Below are 16,405 nucleotides of genomic sequence, written 5' to 3' on the forward strand. Positions count from 1 at the left end.
AGGACAAACTAACCAACAGAAGAGGTTGGAAGAGACCAAGGAGGGAAGTGTGTGGGGTGCAGGAATAAAAGGGGGGCTACCAACTGAAATCCAACTCTAAGGACACCTTGACCTGGGGACAAGAAAATAGGACTCTTTGTTGGGACCTATCTGAAAGGGAACAACTCACCGCCAGGAACACTTGGAACAGACCAAAGTGGGAAGTGTCAGTTGGGAGGGGCATTAATAAAAGGAGGGCTCCCAACTGACACACTACTCTGAGGACAACATGACCTTGGGGGCAAGTAAACAGGACTCTTTTGCGGGGCCTATCTAAGCAGGACCAGCTAACCAGCAGGAACAGTTGTTAGAGACCCAAGCAGAAAGTGTGGGGAGGAAGGAATAAAACGGGAGGCTACCAACTGAGACCATACTCTGGGGAAAACTTGACCTCGAGGGCAAGAACAGGACTCTTTGCTGAGGACCAAGCAGGACCGACAAACCAGCAGGAACAGTTGGAGCAGACCACAGTGGGAAATGGGGGGACAGCAATAAAAGTGGGGCTACCAATTTACACCCTCCTCTGAGGACAACCTGGAACAAGAGAACAGGACTCTTTGTTAGGGCCTATCTGACCAGGACCAACTAACCAGCAGGAGAATTTGGAAGAGACCAAAGAGGGGTGTTGGCTTAAAAGGGGCCTACGGACTGAGACCCTACTCTGAGGACAATGTGACCTGGAGCAGGAAAATAGGACTCTTTACTGGGGCCTATCTGAGAAGTACCAACTAAGCAGCAGGAGTAGTTGGTAGGGATCAAAGCGGGAAGTGGTGGGGGAGGGAATAAAAGGGGGGCTTCAAACTGAGACACTACCCTGGGGACAATTTGAATTAGGGATCAAGAAAACAGGACTCTTGGTGGGGCCTATCTGAGCAGGACCAACCAACCAGCGGGTACAGTTGGAGCACACCGATGTGGGAAGTGTGTGTGTGGGGGGGGGCAGGAATAAAAGGGGGTCTACCAACTCAGATCCTACTCTGAGGACAACTTGACCTAGGGGGCAATAAATCAGGACTCTTTTGGGGGCCCTATCTGAGCAGGACCGACTAACTCACAAGAACAGTTGGAAGAGGCCAAAGTGGGAATTGGGGGGGAAGAAATAAAATGGTGGCAACCAACTGAGACCCTACTCTGAGGACAACTGGACCTGGGGGGCAACCAAACAGGAAACTTGGTCTGGGCCTCTCTGAGCAGGATCAACTAATCAGCAGGAAGAGTTGGAAGAGACCAAAGCGAGAAGTGTGGGGGTTCAGACATAAAACAGGGCAACCAAGTCAGACCCTACTGTGAGGACAACTTGACCTTGGGGGCAAGAAACGGGACTCTTTCTTCGGGGCTATCTGAGAAGACGCACTCACCAGCAGGAACAGTTGGAAGAGACCAGAGCAAGAAGCGTTGTGGGACAGGAATAAAAAGGGGGCTACCAACGGAGACAGTACTCTGACGGCAAGTTAATCTGGGGGTAAGAAAACAGGACTTTTTCTTGGGGCCTATCTGAGCAGGAGCAACTAACTAACAGGAGAAGGTGGAAGAGGCCACGAAGGGAAGTGTGTGAGGTACAGGAATAAAAGCGGGGGCTACCACCTTATACCCAACTCTGAGAACAACTTGACCTGGGGGCAAGGAGACACGATTATTTTGGGGCCTATCTGAGCAGTACCGACTAACCAGTAGTAAGAGTTGGAAGAGAACAAAGCAGGAACTGTGTGTGTGTGGGGGGGGGCAGTGGCAGGAATAAAAAGGGGGCTACCAATTAAACCCTACTTTGAGGACAGCTTGACCTAGGGGCATGAAAATAGGACTCTTTGTTGGGGCCTATCTGAGCAGGATAAAGGAACAGTTGCAAGAGACTAAACTGAGAAGTGGTGGTGGGGGGCTATAAAAGGGGTGCTACCAACTAAGACCCTACTCTGGAAACAACTTTACCTAGGAGGCAGAAAATAGGTTTCTTTGATGGGGCCTATCTGAGCAGTACCAACTAAACCAGCAGGAAGGGTTGGAACAGTGCAAGGCGGGAAGTGTCGGGGGGGCAGCAATAAAAATGGTGCTCCCAACTGAGACCATAGTCTGAGGACAGCTTGACCCTGGGGGCCAGAAAACAGGACATTTTTGGGGGGGCCTATCTGAGATTGATGTGTAACCAGCAGGAACATTTGGAAGAGACTAATGCAGGAAGTGTGGGGGGCAGGAATAAAAGGGGGGGGCTAGTAACTGAGACCGTACTCTGAGGACAACTTGATCTAGGGGGCAAGAAAACAGGGCTCTTTGTTGGGACCTATCTGATAAGGACGAACTAACCAGCAGGAACAGTTGGAAGAGAGCAAAGCAGGAAGTGGGGTGGGGGGGGAATAAAAGGGGGACTACAAACTGAAATCCTACTCTGAGGACAAGTTGACTTGGTGGCAAGAAAATAAGACTTTTTGTTGTGGCCTATCTGAGCAGGACCACCCAACCAGCAGGAAAATTTGGAAGGTCCAAACCAGGAAGGTGGGGGGGCAGGAACAAATGGGGGGCTACAAATTGAGATGCTACCCTGTGGACAACTTGACAGACGAGGCAAGAAAACATGACTCTTATTGGGGCCTATCTGAGTCGGACCAACTGACGAGCAGGAACAGTTGGACGAGATCAAAGCAGGAATTGGGGAGGCAGGAATAAAAGCGGACACCAACTGAGATCCTACTCTATGGACAACGTGACCTGGGGGGCAAGAAACCAGGGCTCTTCCTTCTGGCCTATCTGAGCGGTACTACCTAATCAGCAGGAAGAGCTGGAAGACACCAAAGCAGGAAGTGTGGGAGGCATGAGTAAAAGGGGGGCTACCAACTAAGACCCTACTCTGAGGACAACTTGAACTGGGGCAAGTAAACAGGGCTCTTAGTTGGGGCCTATCTGACCAGGACCAACTAGCCACCAGGAGTGGTTGAAGAGACCAAAGCAAGAAGTTTGCCAGGGCAGGTATAAACGGGGGCTACCAACTGAGACCCTAATCTGAGGATGACTTGACCTGGGGGCAAGAAAACAGGACTCCCTTTTGTGGCCCATGTGAGCAGGACCAAGTAACCAATAGAGCAGTTGGAATGGACCAAAGCAGGAAGTGTGGGGGGGGGGGGGCAGGAAAAAAGGGAGGCAACCAACACACACCCTACTCTGAGGACAACGTGACCTCGGGGGCAAGAAAACAGGACTCTTGGTTCGTGCCCATGTGAGCCGGACCAACTAACCAGCAGGAACAGTTGGAAGAGACCAAATCAGGAAGTGTGTTTGGAGGAGTGGCAGGAATATAAAGGGAACTACCAAATTAAACCAGACGCTGAGAACAACGTGACCTAGGGGCATGAAACTAGGACTCTTTCTTGCAGCCTACTTGAGAAGGAACAATTAACCAGCAGGAACACTTGGAAGATACCAAAGCAGGAACTGGGTGGATCAGGAATAAAAGGGGGCTACCAACTAAGACCCCACTCTGGAGACAACTTGACCTAGGGGAAAGAAAACAGGAATCATGGTGCAGCCTATCTGAGCAGGGCCAACTAACCAGCAGGAAGAGATGAAAGAGACCAAAGTGAGAAGTGTGGGGGGGGGAGCAATAAAAGGGGGGCTACAAACTTAAACCCAACTCTGAGGACAACTTGACCTGGGCCAAGGAAACAGGAATATTTGTTGGGCCTTATCTGAACAGGACCAACTAACCAGCAGGAGTGGTTGAAAGAGACCAAACCAGGAAGTGTGTGTGTGTGTGGGGGGGGGGTGGTCAGCAGGTACAAAAGGGGGGTGTCAAATTAAACACAACTATGAGGACAACTTGTCCTAGGGGCAGGAAAATAGGATTCTTTGTTGAGACATATACAAGCAGGACAAACTAACCTATAGGAACAGTTGGAAGAGACCAAAGCAGGAAGGGGGAGGCAGGAATAAAAGGGGTTAGGCTACCACCTGAAATCCTACTCTGAGGTCAACTTGACCTAGTGGAATAAAAATAGGACTCGTAGTTGGGGCCTATCTGAGCAGGACCAATTAACCAGCAGGAACAGGTTGAAAAGACCGAAGCAGGAATTGTGGGGTGGGCAATAGGAATAAAAGAGGGGGGCACAAACTGAGTCCCTACTCTGATGACCACTTGACCTGGGCGAAAGAAAATAGGACTCTTTGTTGGGCCCTATCTGAGCAGGACCAAGTAACAAGCAGGAACCGTTGGAAGAGACCAAAGTAGACAGTGTGGGAGGGCAGGAAAATAAAGGGGGGGCTACCAAGTAAGACCCTACTCTGGGGACAACTTGATCTAGATGGTAAGAAAACAAGACTGTTCGGTCCTATCTGAGCAGGAGCAAATAACCAGCAGGAGCCTTTGGAAGAGAACCAAGCGGGAATGGGGGGGGGGATAAGAGGGGGGCTGCCAAATGGGACCCAATTCTGAGGACAACTTAACCTGGCGGCAAGATAATAGGACTCTTTGGGGGCCAATCTGAGTAGGACCAACTAACCAGTGGGAACAGTTGGAAGAGGCCAAAGCAGGAACTGGGGGGCAGGAATAAAAGGGGGGCTACCAGCTGAGACCATACTCTGAGAACAACTTGATAAAGCGGGCAAGTAAATTAAGACTCTTTTGGAGCCAGTATGAGTAGGACCATCTAACCAGCAGGAAGAGTTGGAAGAGACCAAAGCAGGAAGTGTGGTGAGTAGGAATGAAAGGGGCCTAGTAACTGAGACCCTACTCGGAACACTACTTGACCCAGGGGGCAAGAAAACAGGACTCTTTATAGGGGCCTGTTGAGCAGGACCAACTACACATCAGGAATCGTTGGAAGAGACCAAACCGGTAAGTGGGAGGGAGCAGGAGTAAAAGGGGGGCTGCCAACTGAGTCCCTACTCTGAGGACAACTTGTGTTGGGGACAAGCCAACAGAACTCTTTGTTGGGACATATCTGAGCATGACCAACAAACCAGTGATTACAGTTGGAAGAGACCAAAGCAAGAACTGTGGGGGGGGGGGCGGTGCAGCAGGAATAAACGGGGGGGGGGGGTGGGGGCTACCAACTGCAACAATACTCTGAGGACAACTTGACATGGGGTCAAGAAAATAGAACACTTTGTTGGGGCCCTGTCAGAGCAGAATCAACCAACCAGCAAGAACAGCTAGAAGAGACCAAAGCAAGAAGAGAGGGGGGAGGAATAGAAGGGGGGCTACCAACTGAGACACTCCTCTGAGGACAACTTGTCCTAGGAGCAAGAAAACAGGAGGCTTTGTTCAGGCCTATCTGAGCAGGACCAAGTAACCGGCAGGAACGGTTGGAAGAGAGAAAAGTCGGAAGTGTGTGTGGCGGGGTGGCAGGAATAATAGCGGGGACGGGCCCAGGCTCTTCTGCAGCAGGTGTCGGGACTTCATGGAGATCCGCAGGGCCCATCCCGCCCCGGGGAGAGGAGATCAGCCTGGGCCGCGGTGCCGGGCTACCTGTAGAGGGTGGCCGCAGGCCCCGTCCACTCAACTGTGCCTCGGGGATCTGAGGAAGCTGAGGACCTTGGGGTGAGGGACAGGATCCTAGGTCAGGAAAGGGCAGGGACACAGGACGGGGCCACGGTGTCCAGGTGGGGGTCAGAGGGAGGACTGAGGGACTCAGGTCCCCAGGACAGAGGGGACGTCCCAAAGTTCAAGACCTCACGCCTTCTGAGAAGGGCCCTTGGGAGGCATGGGGACTCGCGGAGGAGAGTCGGGCCAGACTTCCGCAGCCGGGTCTCAGAGACACCGGAGGAGGCGCAGGGGGCGGGGGGAGCACTGGGACACCTCAGTTCTGAAGAGGGCAGGGCCCGTGTCCTGGGGCGATTCCTAATGAGGAGCAGAGGGATCTGCAGGCAAAGGAGCCAGGACCCCACAACAGAGTCAGTCCGCGCAGGCCCCCGGGAGGGATGGGGACACTGGGCGAGGCTGGACTTGGGCATCCGGGTCTCGGATCACCCGGACCGGGGAGTGGGGGTCGGATGGGTGAGCTGGGGAGAACCGAGGACCCGCTGTCGGTCGGGAGCAGCCGCTCCGGCGGGCAGAGGGGAGGAGGGCCCAGGTGCTGTCAGGAGACCAGGTCCACCCCAGCCCAGAGCTACGAAGTCAGTCCGTGCCGCAGGCCCGGGGAGCCCCTGCATCGGGTGGCCAGAGGTGGCGGGCGCCCCGTCCCTGAGCCTGGGCGGTGCATCCCAGAGACCTTCGGACCCTGGTCTGAGGGGCACGAGTTCCCTTCGTCAGCGGCCACGCGCCCAGGCCATCCCCGGGGTGCAGGAGGCCACGGAGGGAGCACCGAGGGAGGGACTCCGGCCCCCAGAACGGAGGCCCCGGCCCGGAAGGCGACCCCTAGCGGCAGCCTAGGGAAGCCCCTAGTGGGACTGAGGCCCCGCGGGGTGTCTGGACTTCCGCATCCGGGTCTCAAGAGACTGGCGGGGCGGGGCGGGGCGGGGCGGGGCGGGGCGAGGGGGCCTCGGCGTCGTCGGCGTCTTCCGGCCTGCGCCTCGAAGCCCGTCGGGCGCGGGAAGGGCGCCGAGCCTCGTGGGCTTCGAGGTGAGGCCCAGAGGGAGGAGCGAGGGAGCCGGGACCCAGAGGGGAATGAGTCCGGCGGTGGGGGCGGCGGTGGAGGCCGCAGGGTGGCGCGGCCACGACGACTGTGACCAGGGCGTGAGGCGTGGGCGGCCTCGGGCTCTGGGTCCCAGCCCGACCGAGAGCTGGTTGCGCGCGAGGAGCCGGCGTCAGGCGGCAGAGCCCGAGGCCCAGGCCTCCCAGGGAGTCCGGATGGGGACGAGAGGACAGGGCTGAGGGACCCCAAGGAACCCATGTGAGCCCCTGCCATCGGCCCCGGGCCTCCCCGGACTTGGTCGCCTCGTGCGACGCCAGCCGCCTTGGCCCGGACCTCGCCGGGCCGGGAGGGCTCTGGTGGGAGGCAGCGGGCCCGGGGCTCCCCGGGAGAGCCGTGCGGGAGGACGGCCGGAGGCCCCTTGGACCCCAGCCCCGGGGCCGCCATCGGAAAGCCGCCCCCGCGGTGGGTCTGGGCGAGGGGAGGGCCTTGGTGTGCGGGGCTGGACCCCGGTCAGCCGAGGCAGGATCCCGGGCCCTGGCCGGGGTGCAGGGGAGAGAGGAGGCGCTGCCTCCCAGCCCAGGACACCTACGTAGGGCCCAGGAGGCCTGCCCTGCCGCTCGGGTCCGCTCTGGCTGTCAGCGGAGGCCCAGAAGGGGCAGGTCCAGGCTGGATGGGGTGGGGGCTCCCGGGGTGGGGGGGCGCCCAGAGTCCTGGCCAGAACCTCCTGGCCGCAGTGGGGGGTGGGGGCCCGGGGCGGTGCACGCGGTCTGCACCCACCCTGAGACCCTGAGGCGCCCCCTCTGTCCCTCCCTCCCTCCCTCCCTCCCTCCGTCTTCCAGGGGCTCGGAGAGCTCTGGAGTTGAGGCCTTGGTCTGAGGCAGGAGTCCCGAGGTCACAGAGCAGAGGAGGCGCGGCCGCGTGCCAGTCGGTTGTCCAGGCGAGGTGCGTGCTCCGCGCGTGGGGCCGGGGGCTCGCCCATCCCACCCCAGAGGGGACCCCTCGGCCCCCAACCCCCACGCGGCCCCGCTCTCAGGCCTGGGAGCTCGGGCTCTGTGGGCTGGGCCTCCCCCTGAGGAGCCACCCCTCATCTGTGTTCAGGGTCTCGCGACCATCATGCCCCTGGGTGAGAGGGGTGCGCTCTGCAAGCTTAAGGAGGAGCCAAGAGAGGTCCCGCTGCCATGGGATGCACCGCTGCCAGAGCCTGAGGACAAGGAGGTGGAGTTGAAGAAGGAGGAGGTGGAGGAGGTGGAGGAGGAGGTGGAGGAGGTGGAGGAGGTGGAGGAGGTGGAGTTGAAGAAGGAGGAGGTGGAGGAGGTGGAGGAGGTGGAGGAGGAGGTGGAGGAGGTGGAGTTGGAGGTGGAGGAGGTGGAGTTGGAGGTGGAGGTGGAGGAGGTGGAGTTGAATGTGGAGGAGGAGGAGGTGGAAGAAGTGGAGGTGGAGGTGGAGGTGGAGGTGGAGGACGTGGAGTCGGAGGAAGAGGATTTGGAGGAGGAGGAGTTGGAGGTGGAGTCGGAGGTGGAGTTGGAGGTGGAGGAGGTAGAGTCGGAGGAAGAGGAGTTGGAGGAGGAGGTGGAGTTAGAGGAGGAGGTGGAGTTGGAGGAGGAGAAAGCAGAGGAGGAGGAGAGGGGGGGCCCGTCTCCCTCCTCCTCCTCCTCCTCCTCCTCCTCCTCCTCCTCTTGCTCCCTGTCCTCCTCCTGCTCTGTCCTCATTCTGGTCCCCCTGGAGGAGGGATCTGCTGCTGCCCGGTCCCCGAGTCCTCCCCAGAGCCCTCGGAGCACCTGCCCCTCCCCCAGTGCCATGGCAGGCGCTCCGGGGAGCCAGTCCCACCAGGGCTCCAGCAGCCCCGATGAGGAGGGGTCGAGCACCTGGGGGGCCCCGGCAGGGGCCCAGGCCTCGCTCCCAGATGCGCTCCGCGTGAAGGTGGCTGGCCTGGTGCTGCTGCTGCTCCTCAAGTATCGCACCAAGCAGCCGACCACACGGGCGGAGATGCTGGCGGCGGTCAGCCGAGATGACCGGGACCGCTTCCCCGTGATCTTCCGCCGAGCCTGCGAGTATCTGCAGCTGGTCTTTGGAGTCGACGTGAAGGAAGTGGACCCCCGCGAGCACTCCTACGTCCTGGTCAGCATCCTGGGCCTCAGCTGCGATGAGACGCCGAGTGGTAGGGACGGCATGCCCAAGACCAGCCTCCTGGTGCTGGTCCTGTGGGTGATCCTCCTGGAGGACGACCGTGCCCCTGAGGAGGCGGTGTGGGAAGCGCTGGGGGTCATGGGGGTGTATGCCGGCAGGGAGCACGTATTCTATGGGGAGCCCAGGGAGCTGCTGACCGAAGTCTGGGTGCAGGAAGGGTACCTGGAGTACCGGCAGGTGCCCGGCAGCGAGCCCGCACGCTACGAGTTCCTGTGGGGTCCCAGGGCCCACGCAGAAACCAGCGGCGTGCAAGTGCTGCAGCACATCCTCGCGGTCAACAGCAGGCAGCCCGGGGTCTCCGTGTCTGTCCGAAGAGGCTGTGAGCCATGAGGAAGAGCGGGCCTGAGCCCGAGGGGCAGCCGGGCCCGTTCCCGCCTGGGGTCGAGCAGCTTCTCCTGCGGGGCACGAAGCCAGGCCACTTCTCGCCTGCGAGTGCGAGCAGAGCGGGCGCTGGGCGTTGTGAGTAGTGGAGGGCCAGGGCGGCTTGGGGGAAAGCGGGGCCAAGAGCACGTTTGGGTGGGTTCTTGTTCTCTGTCTACGTGGCCTCGGAAATCGATCTTTGTTTCCTCGAGGAAGTTTTCAGATGTTGTTCCTTGTCATAGAAGGTTTCGTGAGCTTCGGGCTCAGCGTGGGAGTGGCACCCACGCCACAGGTGTTCGAGAGTCAGAGTTTTGCCGTTTGGTGCAACGAGCTGGGAACCCTTCCGTCCTCGTTCGGGATCCAGAAGGGAATCGCGGTGCCTGGGCTGGGCACAGACAGGGATGTCTTGCAAACGTGAAGACCTTGGCAGTAAACGGATGGTTTCAGGACATGGAGAAGTAAAAGATGTTCGTTCTTGCTTCTCGTCCCTTGTCGTCTGTCATTCTGGACAAGGGACATAGAGATGTGTGCCTGCCTTTGCTTGGGTCTCCAAGAAAGGAGGAGACACCCGATCTGAGCAGAGGTCCCCAGCTCACTGGGACATTTGTGGCCGGACATTCGCCGAGCTCTGCTCACTCTCGGAAGGGCCCTGTGTTGGCAGTGAGGACACTAGGAGAGGCAGGACACGTCTCGCCCATAGGTGACTATCTAGCAGCTGCGGTCCCCATGGGAAGGCAGGGAAAGGTCCCCTAAGAGGAGCAGAAGAAATGAAAGAAGGCTGAGGCGGTGGGGCTCCAGGGGGGGAGCCCTGCAGTGGAGATGCCCTGCCCGAGCCAGGCTGGCCTGGGATCTCGGTTCAGTGCGATGCCTTCCGGGCAGCTGATCACAATGTAGCGGGGAGGGGACAGTGGCTGCGGTGGGCTCCCTGCCTCTGTCTCCAGGAAGTCGGGGAGTGAGAGCCTGGATCTGAGGCGCACAGACTCAGCTGTGCAGAGGGCGGGGGCACGGCCCGAGCCGGTCAGAGTCAAGGTGAGGATCCCGGAAAGGATGGTGACAGAGGTGGGGGCCTCGGTCTGGGATGCCTGGTTCGGGCCGGCAGAGAGAAGGGGCCCGGCCGGGCAGCAAGGCGTGCACGTCGACATGTGAGGGAGCACGGCCGGCCCCCCATCCCGGAATCCAGGTCAGTCCAGCCGGCAGCCCGAGAGACCCCGGCAGGGTGGTCAGGCGGAGCCCTTCTCCCAGCGGGGCTAAGGGTGGTAGACTCGGGGCCCCAGAGGGATGGGCCCAGGCTCTTCCTGGAGCTGGTGTCTGGACCTGAGGGAGAGCGGTAGGGCCTACTACACCCACCCACCCTGGGTAGAGGCGTTCAGGCCCCGCTGAGGCCCCGGGGTTTCTGGAGAGGGCAGCCGCAGGCTGCGTCCACTCAACTGTACCTCGGGGGTTTGAGGGAGCTGAGGACCTTGGGGTGAGGGACAGGATCCCAGGTCAGAAAGGGCAGGGGCACGGGCCGGGCTAGGGAGTCCAGGTGGGGACATGGGGGGGAGGACCGAAGGACTCAGGTCCCTAGGACACACAGAAGGAACCTGCCAGAGTTCGGGCACCCGCGTCCTTCTGTGAAGGGCCATGGGCAGGATGGGCATTTGGGTGGACAAGTCGGGCCGGACTTCCACAGCGGAGTCTCACAGCCACGGGACGGGGTGTGTGTGTGTGTGTGTGGGCGGGGGGAGGCGGCTGGGACACCTCAAGTGGGCAGAGGGCAGGGCCTGGGTCCTGCGGCCATTCTTGGCGAGGATGCAGAAGGAGGACAGAGGGAGCCTGGGCCCCTCAACAGAGTCAGTCTGAGCCTTCCGAGTGCCTGCCCCTCCCCCGCTGACATGGCAGGTGCTCCGTGGAGCCAGTCCGATGAGGACCCCAGCAGCCCCGATGAGGAGGGGTCCGGCAGCAGAGGGGACCCAGGAGGAGCCCAGCCCTCGCTCCCAGACGCATTCAGCCTGAAGCTGGCTGACCTGGTGGCATTCCTGCTCCTCAGGTATCGCACTCAGCAGCCGACCGACCACACAGGCGGAGATGCTGGCGGCGGTCAGCCAAGATGACCAGGACCACGTCTCCGTGATCTTCCACCAAGCCTGCGAGTATCTGCAGCTAGTCTTTGGTGTTGACGTGAGGGAAGTGGACCCCAGAGACCACTCCTTCTTCCTGGTCACCATCCTTGGCCTGATATGTGATGGGATGCTAAGCAGTAGGCAGGGCATGCCCACGGCCAGCCTCCTGGTGCTGGTCTTGGGGGTGGTCCTCCTGGAGAACAACTGTGCCCCTGAGGAGGAGGTGTGGAACGTGCGGGCTACCAACTGAGACCTACTCTGATGACAACGTGACCTAGGGGCAAGAAATCAGGACGCGTTATCAGGGCATACGTGAGCAGCACCAACTAACCAGCAGGATCAGTTGGAAGAGACCAAAGTGGGAAGTGTGTGGCCACCATGAATAAAAGGGGAGCTAACAACTGAAAACCAACTCTGAGGACAACGTGACTTGGGGGCAAGAAAACAGGACTTTCTTTTGGGGCTTATCTGAGCAGGACCAACTAACCAGATGGAACAGTTGGAAAAGACCAAAGCAGAAAGTGGGTGGGGGGGCTACCAACTGGGATCCTACTCTGAGGACCACTTGATCTAGAGGACAAGAAAACAGGACTCTTTGCTCGGGCCTCAATGCGCAGGACCAACTAACCAGCAGGAATATTTGGTGGAGACCAAAGATGGGAGTGTGTGCTGGGGAGGGGTGGCTGGAGTAAAACGGGGGCTACCAACTGGAACCCTACTCTGAGGACCACTTGACCTGGGGGAAAGATAAAAGGACTCATTGTTGTGGCCTATTTGAAGAGGACCAACTAACCGGCAGGAGCAGGTGGAAGAGACCGAGGCGGAACTTTGTTGGGGGTAGGAATAAACGGGGGGCTACCAACTGAGAAACTACTCTGAGGGCAACTTGAACTGGGGGCAAGAGAACAGGACTCTTTGTTGGGGCCTATCTGAGCAGGAACACCTAATCAGCAGGACCAGTAGGAAGAGACCAAAGCAGGAACTGTGCGGGGGGCAGCAGGAATAAAAGGGGGGCAACCACCTGAAACCATTCTCTGAGTAGAACTTAACCTGGGGGCAAGAAAAAAGGACTCTTTGTTGGGGCCTATCTGTGCCGGAGCAACTAACCAGCATTAACATTTTGAAGAGACCAATGCAGGAAGTGGGGGAAACGAATAAAAGGGAAGGCAACCATCTGAGACCCTATCCTGAACACAATTTGACCCGGTGGCAAGAAACCAGGACTACTGGTGCGTGTCTATCTGAGCAGGACCAACTAAGAAGTAGGAACAGTTGGAGGAGACCACAGCGGGAAGAGGGGGAAGGGAACAAAGGGGGACTAAACACTGAAACCCTACTTTGAAGACACCTTGACCTGGGGCAAGAAAATAGGACTCTTTCTTGGGGGCTATCTGAGCCGGACCATCTAAGCAAAAGGAACAGTTGGAAGAGACCAAAGCAGCAAGTGGAAGCAATAAAGGGGGCCTACCAACTGAGACCCTACTCTGAGGACACCTTGACCTGGGGGCAAGTCAACAGGACTCTTTGCTGGGGCCTATCTGAGCAGGACCAACTAACCAGCAGGAACAGTTGCAAGAGACCAAAGCGGGAAGTGGGGAGGGGCAGGAATAAAAGGGGTGCTACCAAGTGAGACACTACTCTGAGGACAATTTGACATAGGGGGCAGGAAAACAGGACTCTTGGTGGTGCCTATCTGAGCAGAACCAACTCATCAGGAACATTTGGAGGAGACCAAAGCAGGAAGTGAGTGTGTGTGTGTGTGTGTGTGTGTGTGTGTGTGTGTGTGTGTTGGGGGGTGGCAGGAATGAAAGTGGGGCTACAAACTGAAAACCAACTCTGAGGACAAATTGACCTGGGGGAAGAAAATCAGTCTTTGTCGGGGCCTATCAGAGCAGGTCCACTTAACCAGAAGGAACTGTTGGAAGAGATCAAAGTGGGAATTGGGGGAGGACAAGAATAAAAGGAGGGTACAAACTCAGACACTACTCTGAGGATAACTTGACCTAGGGGGCATGAAAACATAACTCTTTGTTTGCCCTGTCTGAGCAGGAACAATTAACCGGCAGGCACATTTGGAAGAGACCAAAGTGGGAAGTGAGGAGGCAGGAATAAAAGAGGGGTACCCTCTGAAACCCTACTCTGAGGACTCCTTGACCAGGGAGCAAGAATATAGGACTTTTTGTTGGGGCCTATCTGAGCAGAACCAACTAACAAGCAGGAATACTTGGAAAAGACCAAAGCAAAATGTGTGGGGTGAGGCTGCGAGTATAAAGGGGGCCTACCAAGTGAGACCCTACCTTGGGGACAGCTTCATCTAGGCAGCAAGAAAATAGGACTTTTCGTTGGGGCCTAAGCAGAGCAAGGATCCAGCAGGGACATTTGGAGCAGACATAAGCGGGAAGTTGGGATGTGCAGGAATAAAGGCAGGGCTACTGCCTGCAACTCTACTCTGAGGACAACTTGACTTGGGGGCAAAAAAACAGGACTCTGTGTTGGGGCCTATCTGAGCAGGATGTACTCATCAGCAGGAACAATTGGACGAGACCAAAGCAGGAAGTGCGGGGCGGGGGGCAGGAATGGGTGGGGGGGGGCTACCAACTGAGACCCTACTCTGAGGGCAACTTAACCTAGGGGGCAAGAAAACAGGACTCTGTGTTGGGACATAGGTGAGCAGGACCAACTAACTAGAAGGAACAGTTAGAAGAGACCAAATAGGGAAGTGTGTGGGGGGTGGGAATAAAAGGGGAGCAACCAACTGAGACCCGACTCTGAGGACAACTTGACTCAGGAGGCAAGGAAACAGGACTCTTTGTTGGGGGCCTACCTGACCAGGAACAACTAACCAGCAGGAGCAGTTGGAAGAGACCAAAGCGAGAAGTGAGGGAGGGGCAGGAATAAAAGGGGGACTACCAACTGAGAACTTACTCTGAGGACAACTTGTCCTGGGGCAAGAAAACAGGACTCTTGGTTGGGGCCTATCTAAGCAGGACCAGCTAACCAGCAGGAACAGTTGGAAGAGAGCAAGCGGGAAGTGGGGGTGGGGCAGTTATAACAGGGGGGCTAAAAGCTGAGACCCGACTCTGAGGACAACTTGACCTATGGGACAAGAAATCAGGACTCTAAGTTGGGGCCTATGTGAGCAGGACCACCTAAGCAGCAGGACCATTTGGAAGAGACCCATGCAGGAAATGTGGGGGGTGCGGGAATAAAAGTAGGGCTACCAACTGAGACCCTACTCTGAGGACAACTCGACCTAGGGAGTAAGAAAACAGGACTCTTCTTTGGGGCCTATCTGAGCAGGACCAACTAAGCAGCAGGAACTGTTGGAAGAGACCAAAGCAGGAAGTAGGGGGCGCGGGAATAAAAGGGGGCTAACAACTAAGACCTTACTCTGGGGACAACTTGACCTAGGGGGCAAGTAAAGAGGACTCTTTGTTGGGCCCTATCTGAGCAAGACCAAGTAACCAGCAGGAATAGTTGGAAGAGATCAAAGTGGGAAGTGGGGGAGAGAGAATAAAAGGGGGGCTACAAACTGAAACACTACTCTGAGGACATCTTGATCTGGAAAAACAGATCTTGATCAAGAAAACAGGACTCTTTGTTGGGACTATCTGAGGAGGGCCAGCTCACCAGTAGGAACAGTTGTTAGACAGCCAAGCAGAACATGTGCAGAAGGGTTAGGAATAAAAGGGGAGGCTACCAACTGAGACCATGCTCTGAGGACAACTAGACCTAGGGGGCAAGGAAACAGGACTCTTTGCTGTGGCCTATCTAACAAGGCCCAACTAATCAGCAGGAACAGTTGGAGAAGACAGAAGCTTGAAGCAGGGTGGCAGCGTTAAAGTGGGGCTACCAACTAAGGCCCTACTCTGAGGACCATGTAACCTGGGGCCAAGAAAACAGGGCTCTTTGTTGGGGCCTATCTGAGCAGGACCAACTCACTAACAGGAACAGTTGGAAGAGGCCAAAGTGTGAATTGCAGGGGCAGGAATAAAAGGGGGGCCACCGACTGAGACCCTACTCTGAAGACAACTTGATATAGGGGACAAGAAAACAGGACTATTGGTTCCGGCCTATCTGAGTAGGACCAACTAACTAACAGGAACAGCTGGAAGAGACCAAAGAAGGATTGGGGGGCAGGAAAAAAGGGAGGCTGCCAACTGAGAACCTGTTCTTCAGACAAGTTGACATTGGGGGCAAGAAACAGGGCTCTTTGTTGGGACCTACCTGAGCAGGACCAACTAACCAGCAGGACCAGCTGGAAGAGACCAAAGCGGGAAGCATGGGGGGAGAAAACAATGGGGGGGGGGCACAAACTGAAACCCTACTCGGAGGGGAACTTGACCTGGGGCAAGAAGAAAACAGGACTCTTTTGGGGGGCCTATCTGAGCAGGAGTAACCAACCAGCAGGAAAAACTGGATTAAACCAAAGGAGGAAGCGGGGGTGGGGGTGGGGGGGCAGGAATAAATGGGGAAGCTACAAACTGAGACCCTACTCTGCAGAAAACTTGACCTAGAGGGCAAGAAAATAGGACATTTTCTTGGCGCCTATCTGAAGACAACCAACTAACCAGCAGATACAGTTGGAACATACCAAAGCAGGCAGAGGGGGGAGGCAGGAATAGAAGGGGTACAACCAACTGAGACCATACTCTGAGGATAACTTCACCTAGGGGTCTTGAGAAATGGACTCTTTGTTGCGGCCCATCTGAGAAGAACCAACTAACTAGCAGATACAGTTGGAACAGACCAATGCGGCAAGTGTTTGGTGGAAGCAATAAAAGGGGGTCTACCAACTGAGGTCCTACTGTGAGATCAACTTGACCTAGTGGGAAAAAAACAGGACTCTTTTTTGGGCCTATGTGAGCAGGACCAACTAACCAGCAGGAACAGTTGGAAGAGACCAAAGCTGGAAGTGTGTGAGGGGGGTGCAGGAATAAAAAGGGGCTACCAGCTGAAACCCTACTCTGAGGACAAACTGACATGGGGGCAAGAAAACAAGACTCTTTGTTGGAGTCTATCTGAACAGGACCAACTAACCAGCAGGAACCTTTGGAGCAGATCAAAGCTGGAAGTGAGGGGAGGCATCAATAAAAGTGGGGCTACCAACTGAGACCCTACTCTGAGGACCATTTGACCTGGAGCAAGAAAACAGAACTC

At 57.0% G+C, this 16,405-nt stretch overlaps 1 protein-coding gene, 1 long non-coding RNA gene and 1 pseudogene across 2 annotated transcripts; all 3 read left to right on the forward strand.

The window, feature by feature from the left end:
* The first annotated feature begins 6,498 nt into the window (after positions 1-6,498).
* On the forward strand, positions 6,499-7,937 carry LOC145713909 (uncharacterized). The gene is made up of 4 exons (XR_014136718.1): positions 6,499-6,583; positions 7,436-7,538; positions 7,695-7,811; positions 7,872-7,937. It is a non-coding gene; the product is annotated as an uncharacterized LOC145713909 (long non-coding RNA).
* Positions 7,938-8,039: 102 nt separating this feature from the next.
* Positions 8,040-9,626, forward strand: LOC145714455 (melanoma-associated antigen 8-like; annotated as a pseudogene).
* Positions 9,627-10,421: 795 nt separating this feature from the next.
* LOC145714456 (uncharacterized) lies at positions 10,422-13,824 on the forward strand. The gene is given in 3 exon segments (XM_081793961.1): positions 10,422-10,470; positions 10,620-11,188; positions 11,190-13,824. Coding segments are annotated over 3 exon segments (924 nt in total). The 3' UTR covers positions 11,496-13,824.
* Positions 13,825-16,405: the final 2,581 nt, after the last annotated feature.

The sequence above is a fragment of the Panthera onca genome, chromosome X (genome assembly GCF_046562875.1).
Source record: "Panthera onca isolate mPanOnc1 chromosome X, mPanOnc1 haplotype 2, whole genome shotgun sequence".
Lineage (NCBI taxonomy): Eukaryota > Metazoa > Chordata > Mammalia > Carnivora > Felidae > Panthera > Panthera onca.